General features: G+C 32.8%; 1 protein-coding gene across 1 annotated transcript in view; it reads left to right on the forward strand.

Annotated features, from left to right (window-relative positions):
- The first annotated feature begins 1,533 nt into the window (after positions 1-1,533).
- LOC145296954 (reticulocalbin-2-like) overlaps positions 1,534-12,698 on the forward strand; it is a 35,293-nt gene continuing 24,128 nt past the window's right edge. Inside the window, exon 1 of the mRNA XM_080143178.1 lies at positions 1,534-2,322. Coding sequence (XP_079999304.1) covers positions 2,148-2,322 — 175 coding nt within the window. The 5' untranslated portion in view covers positions 1,534-2,147. The remainder of the gene's footprint in view (positions 2,323-12,698) is intronic.

Genomic DNA, 12,698 nt, shown 5'->3' on the forward strand with positions numbered 1-12,698 from the left:
CTGGGACTATTGTCGACATTTCTCTGTCTTCGTTTACGCTACGCACAAGTGGTTTCTTACTAAAATGTAGGTTCGCGAGCGCGCACATGCGTGACATTTCACAAGGCACATGAATACATGGCGGACATTTTAAATGGCAAGAAATACTTTTCATAAAATAAAAAAGGGATGTCAGTTACGAGCGGTATTCAAGTGTGTATTCAAGTGTATAGTTTAACAGGTGCTTCTGCAGTTTAATTAACTGTTTTTCCATAAGTAACGCGCCGATATTTATCAAGGAGAGTACCGTTTAACATTTCACAAAAATTCTGTGTTTACATTCGGCGGTGGGGTGGTGTTATGGAAAAACGGTTAATTAAACTGCAGAAGCACCTGTTAAACTATACAAGTTCTATAATTGAATGCTCCCCTCTCCAAAAAAAAAAAAAAAAAAAACGAAAAACATTAAAGTATGTTTTTGTAAACCGCTTCTGAAAACTGAATGTTTTGTATAAATTACAAAGCATTAAAAACTACGTAACACAAAAAATGAATCACATTTTTTTTTAACTTTCTTGTTCTTTGTAATGTCCGCTAAAGATTTCTCCGCGGTGTGACAAGTCACTTTTACAATCGTGCGCAAACGCATCGTGTAAGAAAACACTACCGCGTAACGTAAACGAAGGTAGTGAAATTGCGGGAAATACTCCCAGGGCTCAGAGGTTTAATACCACGCAAACGATAAATTTGCGAGGGAAACAGTTATCAGATTCTTTTTAAGCAAAGCGAAATCTACAAAAAAAAAAAAAAAAAAAAAAAAAAAAAAGAAAGTTTTTCTATGCGAATGTTAGACGGACCTAAACGTAAAATAATACCTAAATTTACATGGTTGGTTGGGACATGCTGTTTCGGACAAATAGTCGGTTAAAACCAGAATTCCTCGTCAGGCGATTTAATAAAAACCTTACGAGGAGACTTCTGGTTTTAACCGACCATGTCCCGTGTCGTAACCATCATGTTAATTTGTTTATATTAATACAATATATCTTGCTCTTCTTTTTTTTATTGAGCACTCTTTTTGATTCTCAGGTATATATCCATTGATATCTTATATGTTTTTTTGTAGCACTGATGTGATGTAGTGTGTGGTTCTCAGTTGATTGTGTCAGATACACACTCGAGAGTCAAAACAATGAAAATAATATGCTGTTGTCATAGCCTTAGTCATCACTCTTGAATACCTTCAACCTGGTGTGTGTATGTATGGGATGGCCTTATTCGATCCTAGGGGAATACCCTCCTATGTGTTACCACCTCCTTCGGGAAGGGAGATTGATTTTTGGTTGCTTGAAGCGCCCCTACTAGGAAATGCCCACGGTACCCCCCCCCACACACACACCCGATCAGGGATACTTTTGCAGCTATTCAGAGTATCCCCCTCCCCCATGTTTAATTTTGCTCCAGTGATAAGTAGGGAAATATACGAACACATACAATATATCATTGTTATAGCAATCGCATACATGAAATAGCCCCCCCCCCCAACACACACACAATTTAGTTCTGTTTACTACTCTGACTGCCACCACGCGCTTCTTGTCTCCCTCCATCTCTTTCGTGCTCTCTGGAATTTACACGTCGACTTTGGCTGGGTTTATAATAGGGGAAAAAGAAGCAAGGAAGGAAAAAAAAGAACGTAATCCAGCCCACAATTTTAATTATAAAAAGAAAAAGAAAGGAAAGAGAATAATTACTATCTATATGAATATAAAACAAAAAAAGAAAAAAAAGAGGAAAGCGAAGGAATCAATTAATTGCCTATAATATATAAACAGAACGAGCACCTTGCTCTGTTCATTTAAGTTTCATTCTCGTACAGAACCACCGCGTTCTCCTCACACCGGACTTTCGAACTCATCCTCCGTCTTTTCTTTTTTGAATATCTCATTTCGTTCAATCGTTTAATGATTTTTGCATTTTTTTATACAAACAAAAATAAGCATTTTCTTTTATTTCGGATGAGTTTCTGGGGTCTTTTTTTTATTATTATTATTTAAAAGAAAAAAAAAATTTTATTAAACAAATTTTGTTTCATTGCTTCTGAAAACACGCGAAGAAAAAACAATATATATTGAAATCGACAAGTCCCGAAAACAATAATATACAAAATGAAGAATTTCTTGTTGTGTTGTGTTTTTGCGGTTTCTTTCTTTCTGGTTGAATCCGCAAAAGAAAAAGTCGCCCATGGTGGTGCTGGTGGTCAGCCTTTAAAATTTAAATCTTACGCCGAACATTTCCAAAACGGGGCTCGCAACCACCATTTCGATCACTTAGCGATTTTGGGTAAGTAAAAGAAACAACAAAATACATTTCATTCTTTTTGTTCCAAATTTTTTTTTTTTTTTGGGGGGGGGGTCTACTTTTGTTGACAGACCTGAACAAGAATCGCCCCTCCCCTATAATTTTAATCGGTATTTTGCAGTTGGTATTTTTTTTTTTTTAATGACCTAACCCAGCATAGTATAAACACCCCCAACCTCCCAATGTTAAGAACGGCTTTCGGAATAAACAGCCCCCCCTCCAACCTCGAAAACTATACTACATACTAAAACATACTATAAAAAGAAATATAGGGGAGGGTGATTCTCGTTCAGGTCCCCACCCCCATTTTTTGGTATTATTATACAAACACCGTGACAGCGTTAGGGTTAGGATTAGGGTTAGGGTTAGGGTTAGGGTTTAGGGTTAGGGTTAGGGTTGGGGTTGGGGTTAGGGTTAGGGGTTAGGGTTGGGGTTAATTCGCTGTCACGGTGTTTGTATAGTTTTACCCATTTTTTAAGAGTTGGGGGCAAATAGAAGACAAGAAAAAATGAAATTAAGTCTAAAATACATTCCGGTTCAGATCTAGGTGTAGTATCTGTTCTGTCCTTCTAGACTGAGCAATTTTAATTTCTGTCCTAATTTAGTGTTCTTTATCGGAGAGGGGACTATTTTCTCCTCATTAAAATCGACTTTGTGTCTAACTATGCCTTCTTGTGGGAGTGGGAGAGTAAATAGAGACTCTGAAATAGTTTTTTTTTTTTTTTTTTTTTTTTTTTTTTTTTAATTGTTCTTAACCCCCCCCCCCCCAAAAAAAATGGATGCTTTCGCAACTATTACCGGACTATTTTTAAGAAGTATTTTCAAGTTAAACTTAATGATTATATTTTTTTGTTTATTAAATTGTTAAGTGAAATTACAAAATAGTTGCAAAACACCCTCCCCTTGTTAAGAATGGCTTTCTAAATAATAACGTTATTATTTCAGTGCGATAACAGATGAACAAGTATCCTTTTGTTTAAGTTGTTAGGTGAAAGTACAGAAGAGTTACAAAACACCTTCTCCTCCCCATGTTAAGAATGGCTTTCTAAATAATGTTATTATTTCTGCGCGGTAACAAATACATAAATACTAAAAAAAAAAATTTTAGTTAGATGTTTTTTTTTAGATAACGAGCCAAGACCGGCTAAAATTTGTCCAAATACAATTCTATTTTCACGTTATGCATGCAAGTTTGTTATTGTGCAAATACATAATTGTTCAAATTTATTGAATTTGTATTTTTGATCAGTGAGATTTTCATTTTGGTACTTATGAATTGATTGTAACGTTGTTATTTAGAAAGCCATTCTTAACGTGAGCTTTGTTAACTATTCTGTACTAGTGTACTTACTTTCACCTGACAATTTAATAAACAAAAGATACCGTAAAAATTAATTTAACTCGAAAATTTTCTCTTAAAATGAAAAAATAAAAATAACACGGCCCGTGATTTTCTCTACCAAAGGTTATTTTCAAGTTTTGTCACCCCGTATTTACAAAATAAAGTACCAAGCTTATTTTTAACCATCGTAAATACGATGGTGCTTGTTAGAGTCGACAGATCGATTTTAAAAAAATATTTGGTTTTGAACAAAAACAAAAGTACTTACTTGTCATATCGAAAATAGTAATATATCCAAAAATTAGGAAAATCCATTTATAGTCATTTTACTGATAATTAGGAGAAATAGCATTTTCTGAAGATGTAAACATCTTGAAGATTGCGAATATAGGGGACATACTTATATCCCTTTTCGACACTTTAATGGCGAACTTTAAGACTATAGCGATGGGCATTTTTTTTTTTTTTACTAAAAACACGTAGCACTTTTGTTCTACTCGATGAATTTTCGTAATTTTTGGATATATTACTATTTTCGACATGACAGTTAAGTAATATTGTTTTTGCCTAAAACGACATATTATAAAAAAAAACTGGTCTGTCGACTGTCTCTTAACAAGCATCAATACGATTCTTGTTTTATGTCTTTCAGATTTGTTATTGTTTAAAAGTTGTGTCAAGTTTTCATATAAACGAGTCATTTTTATTTAAGATTTTCACATTTTCTCTCTCTTTTTTTTTTTTTTAAAGAAAAGTCTTTGCAAATGGCCACCATTTTAACTAAAGTAAATACTAATATAATTTCTGTTATTTTGTCAAAAACTAACAAACTAATATATCAAGTTTTAATAACACAAATAAATAAATAAATGTTCAAAATCACCCACGGCCATTGTTTCTTATATCACAGAAACGACCAAGAACGATAACTCTATCGTATTTACAAATTTCATGTTTGGTTGCTGAGTATCTTTAATTGCCTCCTCACAAGGGCACAGGTTTGGTTTTTAATGAGGTGAGAGGAGGAAAGGCAAGGGTCGGTGATTCAGAAGAATAGGCGACTCGAAGTCCGCAGCAAACAGTATCAGATAAAAAATTCGAATTATACTTAATTATTTATTGCCGAAAAATAAATAAAATGTTATTGTTTTGAATTTATTACTAATATAAAAAATCTTACTTTATGAAATGTTTGATTTTTTTTTCATTTTTTATTTTTACTTTAGAAGAATAAAAAAAGTTTATCTAAAAGTATTTGCTGTAGACTTAGAGTCGCCTGTTCTTCTGAATCATACGAAAATGTAGCTCCCTAAAAATGGGCACTTGAGTTTCATAAGTAAAATTCTTATAATCTTACATATGTATATATAATTTTCTAGCTTGCACTTTCCAAATGTTTACTAAAATCATATATACACCTGACAATTCTTTTGTCGTTATTCTCAGCATCAACGGAGAGACGAGTTTATCAACATAGAAATTTTATCTATAATTAAGCTTTTCCCTATCGACAAAGAAAGAGAAGTTACTTGTAGGAGTTGATTTGACCTGTGGCATGACCTCTGAGAAAAAAAATCAATCACATGACCTCTGAGAAAAAAATCAATCAATCAATCAATCAATCTCCCTCCGGCATTCCAGGAATGTAAATATTAAATTCTTTTCTGTTTTGCATTTTGCAATTCATAACCTCCCAACATGGAGTGTAAACATTTCTTTGTTTTTGTGATAATTGCAATTCTGGTCATTTTTATGGGACACAAGAATGTAAATAAAAAATCCACTTGGAATGGGCATATGTGCACAACTTCACTTTTAATTGGCATAGCTCTGACTCCATATCCAACATTAGGAAATTCTACTCCTCAAGCTGTGTCTAAATGACATTTAAAATCTATAAATGCTTGCATATTCTGCTCTATTTTATCATATGAAAAACTATTGAGCTTTGTTCTTTCATAAAATCCATGAGAATAGCTCCAAGTGGGATTTTATTGGCTTCAGTTCATGTTTTTCTGTTACACTTCTGCATTGTAATTACCTTCTATAAATTACCTTTATACATACACACACTAAACAACGCTTCAAGTGAACTACATTAAACTATCTTATAAATGTACAATACTCGTCCCAGGATGGGTAAAATTATTTCTCTAAACAAGTTTTGTACACCCTTTATGTGTCTCTTCCCTCCTACAAAAATTAATGTCAAGATGCTACTAAATCTTGTGTCCAGAATCCTTTATTAATTATGATTAAAATCCCTCGTAATTTTATTATTCTAAAAATATTCACTTATAATAAAGATTTCAAGTAAAGAAAATACAGAAAAGTTTTTATGATGTACGTACCCATCATGGCATGAAAATGTCATATTTCAAAAATCACATAATTTGATCAAGTATTTTTTTTTTTTTTTTTTTTAATATTCAAGAAAATAAAATTTTATGACTTGCTTGATGCAAGAGAAACCAGTCACCATATTTGATTGAATTCAAAATTCATCTCTAATTATCTCCTTAACAACCTCTCCATAATCAAAGGCTCATACATACCTGCTAAAAGTACTTAATCGCTAAAACTTGTAAAAAAAATTTTTTTTTTTAAATAAAAAAAAAATAAAAATATTTAATCAATTTTTGTGACATTTGGAATATGACATCTTCAAGCCGTAACAAGTAGGCACACCATAAGTTTTTTTGATTTCCTAAATAAATGCAAGTCTAAATAAGTAGCAAAATGTCTAAAATTTAAGCTTAAGATATCTTAAGAGTAAATTGAAATTCAAGAAATTTTAATTGATATCTAATGACTACAGTTGTATAAAAATAAAAGTGAAATCCTTAAATGTTTTTTTTAAAGAATCGGGCGAAAGAAATGCTAATTCTGTAACGGTGAAATTAAAAAAAATATTTCAAATTTGGACGAAAATAACAGAGATCCTCATTGTACTAACCATAAGAATACCTGTTATTTTAATCGAAATTGGAAATATTTTCTAAATTTTCACCGTTAAGGATTTTGTATTTCTTTCACTCGACACTTTTTAAGAATTGTTTAGGATTTTGCTTTCATTTTGATACAACCATAACTACGATGAGGATTTCCGTTATTTTCATCAAAATTGAAAATATTTTCATCAGTTATAGACAAGTAGCTCCACTGTCTTGTGAAGCCTTGGGAAAAGCAAAGGTTAAAGGAGTAAACCCTGACACAAAATCCGGTTTGAAGCACTGCAACATCTTTCCAGCAACTCATGAAGCTGTGCTGTCTCCAACCGTATTGTCTTGCCTTTTCATTGGACTTTGTCTGCAGTGCCAAGAGGGGAACTGGGAAAACATAGATCTGTTTATCACCCACCCAGGCCTGCATCCGGAGAGCCAATTCAGCTTCAAACTGAAAAGACACAGCAGATGCCGGAGTGCACTAGACTAGATGCAGAACGCCATTGTCGCATTACAGCAATGACTATGGATCAAATTTAATGCAAATCTGAAATATTTGACTTTTTAAATGAGATGTTGTGCCCATATTCTGTCACCTTAAGATCCGTTAAAATATTTCAGACAAACTGATATTTGCAGAATATTTATTGATATTTACAACCTATTGTAAAATTTTGCAGAAATCAGATATTATCCCCTTCTTTGCCCCATCTACATAAAACTAAATTAAACTAAATGTAGCGCACATTATCCACCTTTACGCCTACCAGTTGTGCTCCAAATTTCCTAATGATCAATTAATTAGTTTAGAAGTGAATTTTATTCATAGGAATATATAAACATGTACACATACCTAAGCTTTATATGAATGGGGATATACAAGGTGTTCCAAAATGGTTGACCCTATTCTAAATGGCCATATCTCGGAAACTTCTTGATGGATCTTAATGAAACTAAACACACTTTAGGTTGAAGGTCGTAAGTTTTATTGGTTAAATTTTCAAAGAAAAGCAGAAATATTTGTTGGTTCTATGACAGATTTTCATAAATATTCAATATGAGTGCCGCCTGTGACTTTGCATGGCGAATCAGTATTCGAGCTCGTGCCAAACTTGCTATACTATTTGCCTTCTTTGCAAAATTTATGAAGAAGGCACGCTGCACTATCTTCAGTGACCGAGTCTGAGCATACTCTAACACGCAAAATGCCTTTTCTTTTGAAGTGAACGGCATTTCTTAACCTGAAAAGATAGAAATGCCAAACGTTACACACAAAAATTTGAAACGTGAAAATTTGAGGTCATTCCAACGAAAATTGTCAGTTATTGGCCTACGACATGGGGGTCAAACATTTTGGAACACCCTGTACTTTAAAAAATGAACATTTTGGAACACCCTGTACTTTAAAAAACGACGATTTTGTCCTTCAATTTTTTTCTTTGATGGATTTCTTTTTGATCGAGTTGTGACTTGTGTGAAACAACCTGTGACATCTGTGTTACAATGTGAAAATATTTTCACAAATTATTGATAATATCAATTATCCAGAACATTTCATATCGACAATATCAATTATTTAGATAATCTGAAATATCGATAAGCTATATAGTAATAAAATCAGACACCTGCACACGTGTGTGTCTTGTTTTCAAGAAAAAAAACAACTCATTTTCACCCCAAACAAGGCATATTATGATTTGGACATAAGGGATTATTATTTGGGATTGTGTCTACAGTGGCACTATGTAGATAGTGGCGAGAGACAATGGATACCTTCTGTAAGTGTGCTTATGTGGGGACTCTGTCGCGTGAATGAGATGATGGTCGCATATTTTTTATTTTTATGTACTAAGATGCACTCTGATAATTTAGAAATAAATTTTTTTTCAAAAAATTGTGTCATGTCTATGAAACCTAATAAATTTTCGGGTTTGTTTTACTATTCACATAGATTCGAAAAAGTTGTCAAAAAAACAAATATAGAACAAATAAATGCTATCAAAGGCAAGATAAGTTACTTTTCACCTAAATGGATAATTTTTTAGTGTTTTTATTTAATGTAACATGTTTATTTGACTCGAAAAACAGTGTTCATCGATGTATTTGAAAAATATGAATGATGCCAGACTATGTTGAACACATTAAGTTTGGGAAAATGAGTTAAAACTAAAAAAATTTACAAAATACATTTAGAAACCCACCGAATGTATGTCAGCCTATGTCACGGTAACATATGTTAAGTGAGTTTCTAACAGTACTTTGTATAGTTTTTTAGTTTTAACTCATTTTCCCAAACTTAATGTGTTCAACATGGAGTCCGCTGCCATTTGTATTTTTCAAACAGATTGATAAACACTGTTTTTCGAGCCGAATAAACATGTTACATTAAATAAAAACACTAAAAAGGTAGAAAAGTAACTTCTCTTGCCTTTGATAACATTTCTTTGTTATATATTTGTTTTTGTTTTTTGTTTTTTTTGACAACTTCTCCGAATCTATGTGAATAGTAAAACAACCCCTAATTTTCTATTTAAAAATGGTTTGATTTTCTTTATTCTTGTGATATGAATGTATAATTTTTTTTTTTTTTTTTTTTTTTTTTTTTTACCCCAAACAAGGCACAGTGCCACCAAGTCGTAAGGGGCTACTAATGAGGACCAGATTTGCCAGGATACTATGTAGGGAGTTGGGCAGCAAGATGTCTGTTGACACAGTCAGGGAAACAGTGGCCTGGGATGGAATTCCAACGTTTAAATATTATTTTTATACAAAACTTAAAGTTCTAAATAATAAAAAGTTCTTTTTGACCTTCTTGTTTTTCTGACACTTTATGATGGATATGAATTTTTGAATGGGAGTAGGGAGAAATGGAGAAATACGTAAAGCCGACGGGTTAATGATGCTGGAAAGGTTGAGAATGGCTGGTCTATTCTATCATCATTTTCATGGTCAGTGATCAAAGAAGATCTAATCTCTGGTTCTCTCCTATAGAACATTCACAAGAACTCGTCTAGCTAACCACCATAACTAATTTCTTTCCATTCTCTGCATAGGCGCTAAATGAAATTTATAGTATATTTTTCCCCCTCCCAAGAATTACTCATCTGCGGGACACAATACCAAGGGGTTTCTTCCCAGCAGACTAAAATGTGGTCGTTTTCAAGTTTAATATTAACAAATTCTTGTTTCTGAAATTTTAGATGAGGAGTGATAATTTGGATTATTCCGACTGTTTTTATCTTTAATGTTATTTACACAACGTTTCGGCCGATGTAACTTCTGACCTTTCTTCAGGTGTATCTCGTCGACCTTGGGAATCAGCACGGAATTTCGAACGGAACCCTTTATTTAATCCATGTGGGTAGCGTCCTTCCATTCCGTTAGCCATGACCGGGCAGAAGTCTTGATGAAATTCTGCCCAGCTTCAGCAATTGTCTCCAATCGTCAAGGTGTTGCCTCACCATCGACCTGACAAACTTGTTACCTTTTATCCTCGAGTGGCTTTTGGGCCTTGATAAGCAGTGACTCCTTAGTAAAAGAAAGCGTTTTCTGTCAGCTGTGTATATGAACTTGCTTTTTCACTAGCATGAAAACATGTGCATATACTTGTGTGCGAGTTCAGTCTTTTTATTTTTTATTTTTTTATTTTTTTTTATTCTTTTATTTTTTTATTTTTTTATTTTTTTTATTCTTTTATTTTTTATTTTTTTTATTCTTTTATTTTTTTATTTTTTTTATTCTTTTATTTTTATGTTTTTATTTTTTTATTCTTTTATTTTTTGTTATTTTTTATTTTTTCTATTTATGTTTTTATTTTTATTTTTTTATTTTTTTTATTTTTTGCAAAAATATTTGTTGAATTAACAAATAAAATCAAACTATTTTTTTTATAATTGAAAATTAACATTTTTTTTTATTTTATTTTAAAAATATTTAACAAATGATCAAATAAAATTTTTAGAATTTAGAATACATTGAAATGTTTTAAAGTATAAAACATGCCAATTATAATTATTCATTTTTTAATGGTCTAAGTATTAATTTTTTTAATGGTTTAAATATTATCAACCAAATATCAAGTAACAAACAATTATTAAAAAAACAATTCAAATTGTTTTTTTTTTTCTTGTAAATAATAAAAATTCCACCAAAAAATATGCGGTCCGAAATAATTAGGGATGTTTTCTTCTAAGATGAACACCAATTTGCAATTTTTAATTTTAGATACGGCAGCGATGATGAGTAGATACTTTCTAATTTGCCAATTTTTAACATATTTGATATCCAGGCAATGCTAGGTACCCCTGCTCATAAGAAAAGAGCGATTGAACCGATAAGGTTAAAAAAAAATTCATGCAGTCCTTACGTCTCCCCTCTCTTTCTCTTAAAGACAACATTATTTTTATTGTCTCGTAGCGGAAAGGATCACGTTCTTCCGTCCTTTGTTCACCACCGTTTTCCACTCCTCTTTAACCTCTCCCCTAAGTTTTGTCGACCTGGTGTTGGAGCTGAGTTTGAAGGAATAACTGCAGATGGCACACCTTGTGACGCTGAATGGCTGGGAGCTGTCTTTTTGGGGCAGTTCTTCGCCATATGGCCTAGCTTCTGGCAAATCCAACACTGCGGATGATGGAATTTAACAACCACTCTCATATTCCAGTTTTTATGGATCAGCCCGACTGGAATTGTCTACAAGACTTCCTGCTCCAGTGTTAGGGTGCGATGAAATAATGTCTTTGTGAAGTACATCAACGCATAGTTTTTTTTTTTTTTTTTTTTAATTAATTTTACTTTTTATTGTTTTACTTTTAATTTGTTCATACCAATAATATTGTGCGGTCTGCGACAAACTGTGTAGATACAGATTGTGTAATCTTCTACTATATACATTAATTATCTGCCTATCATTGGAAGTCACATAAAATCAGTTAATCCTTGTTTTAATTTTGCTTGTTTTTCTTCTCTATAAATGGAATTTGACATTATAAATTAGAAAGAAAAAATAATGTTGCACTGATCTTTTTATTGCTAATCGATTTCTAATCCTTACTTAGTCCAATTTGTTACATAATAAAAAAAGAAAAAGAAAGAAATCAACTGAATAACCTGACATCCATTAGTTGAGATTATACACATGCAGATTACTTGATTTTCTTAATCCTGGATATTTTTTTCACGCTCGTAACTGAAACTGAATGATTATCTCCCTTTCATGACGCGGAAAATGAGACGCAAGAAAAGCAGGATTTGAAAAGCCAGCATCCTCAAAGGAAGATCACTCAGACCGGCAAAATTGCCTTGGTAGCCCTATATGCATTCTCTGGTATGGGCACCCTAGGCGATTAGCAATAAATTAATTCATTTCCAAAGAGAGAAGGCAAAGCTGGAAGGATGGACCCCTAGAATTGCACAAGGCCATATGAACCATACCTGTGCTAACAGGGAATTCACATCAACAATGGCTGAGACTTCGGTGATTTGGAGTTGAGAGATAAGGTGTTATTTCTCCATCTTCCTTGATGGGATAATGTAACACAAGTGGGATTTGAAAAGCCAGTACTCGAGAAGAAAAAAAAAATGCCTGAGCAGTCTCACTGGTGAAGCTCTCTGCAGTTTGCATATGGACATATGAAATAGTTTTGCAGCACTTTTATGCCTACTTATAAAGATTAAAATTAAGTTCCATCACCAAAGTATTGTTTCACTGTGCTTGTCCTACAAGTATTTTAATAGAATGTGTTCCAAACTTTCTGCATTTGTGCTGCCCTCATTGTAACTACACTCAACCAACACAACAAACAGTAAAATCCAACCCCCTTTTTTTTTTCTTTTTTTTTTTACACCAGTTCGACATTTATCAAGGCCCAATGGCCACTCAGGGATAAGGGTTATTGTGTGTACAGTAATCAAAGGGATAGTGTAGCAATAGTATTGTCTCTATATGCACCTTCAAGACTGGATAAGGATACGGTTTATTGTTAAACTTTTATGGTTCCCCTTTCACTGCAGCAGTGCACCGTCTCGTTTAATAACAATATAGTGTTCTTTTGAGAAGCTGCAATGTTCTTTCT

This window comes from Euprymna scolopes, chromosome 17, assembly GCF_053919585.1.
Source record: "Euprymna scolopes isolate OS-2025 chromosome 17, ASM5391958v1, whole genome shotgun sequence".
NCBI classification, from domain to species: domain Eukaryota; kingdom Metazoa; phylum Mollusca; class Cephalopoda; order Sepiida; family Sepiolidae; genus Euprymna; species Euprymna scolopes.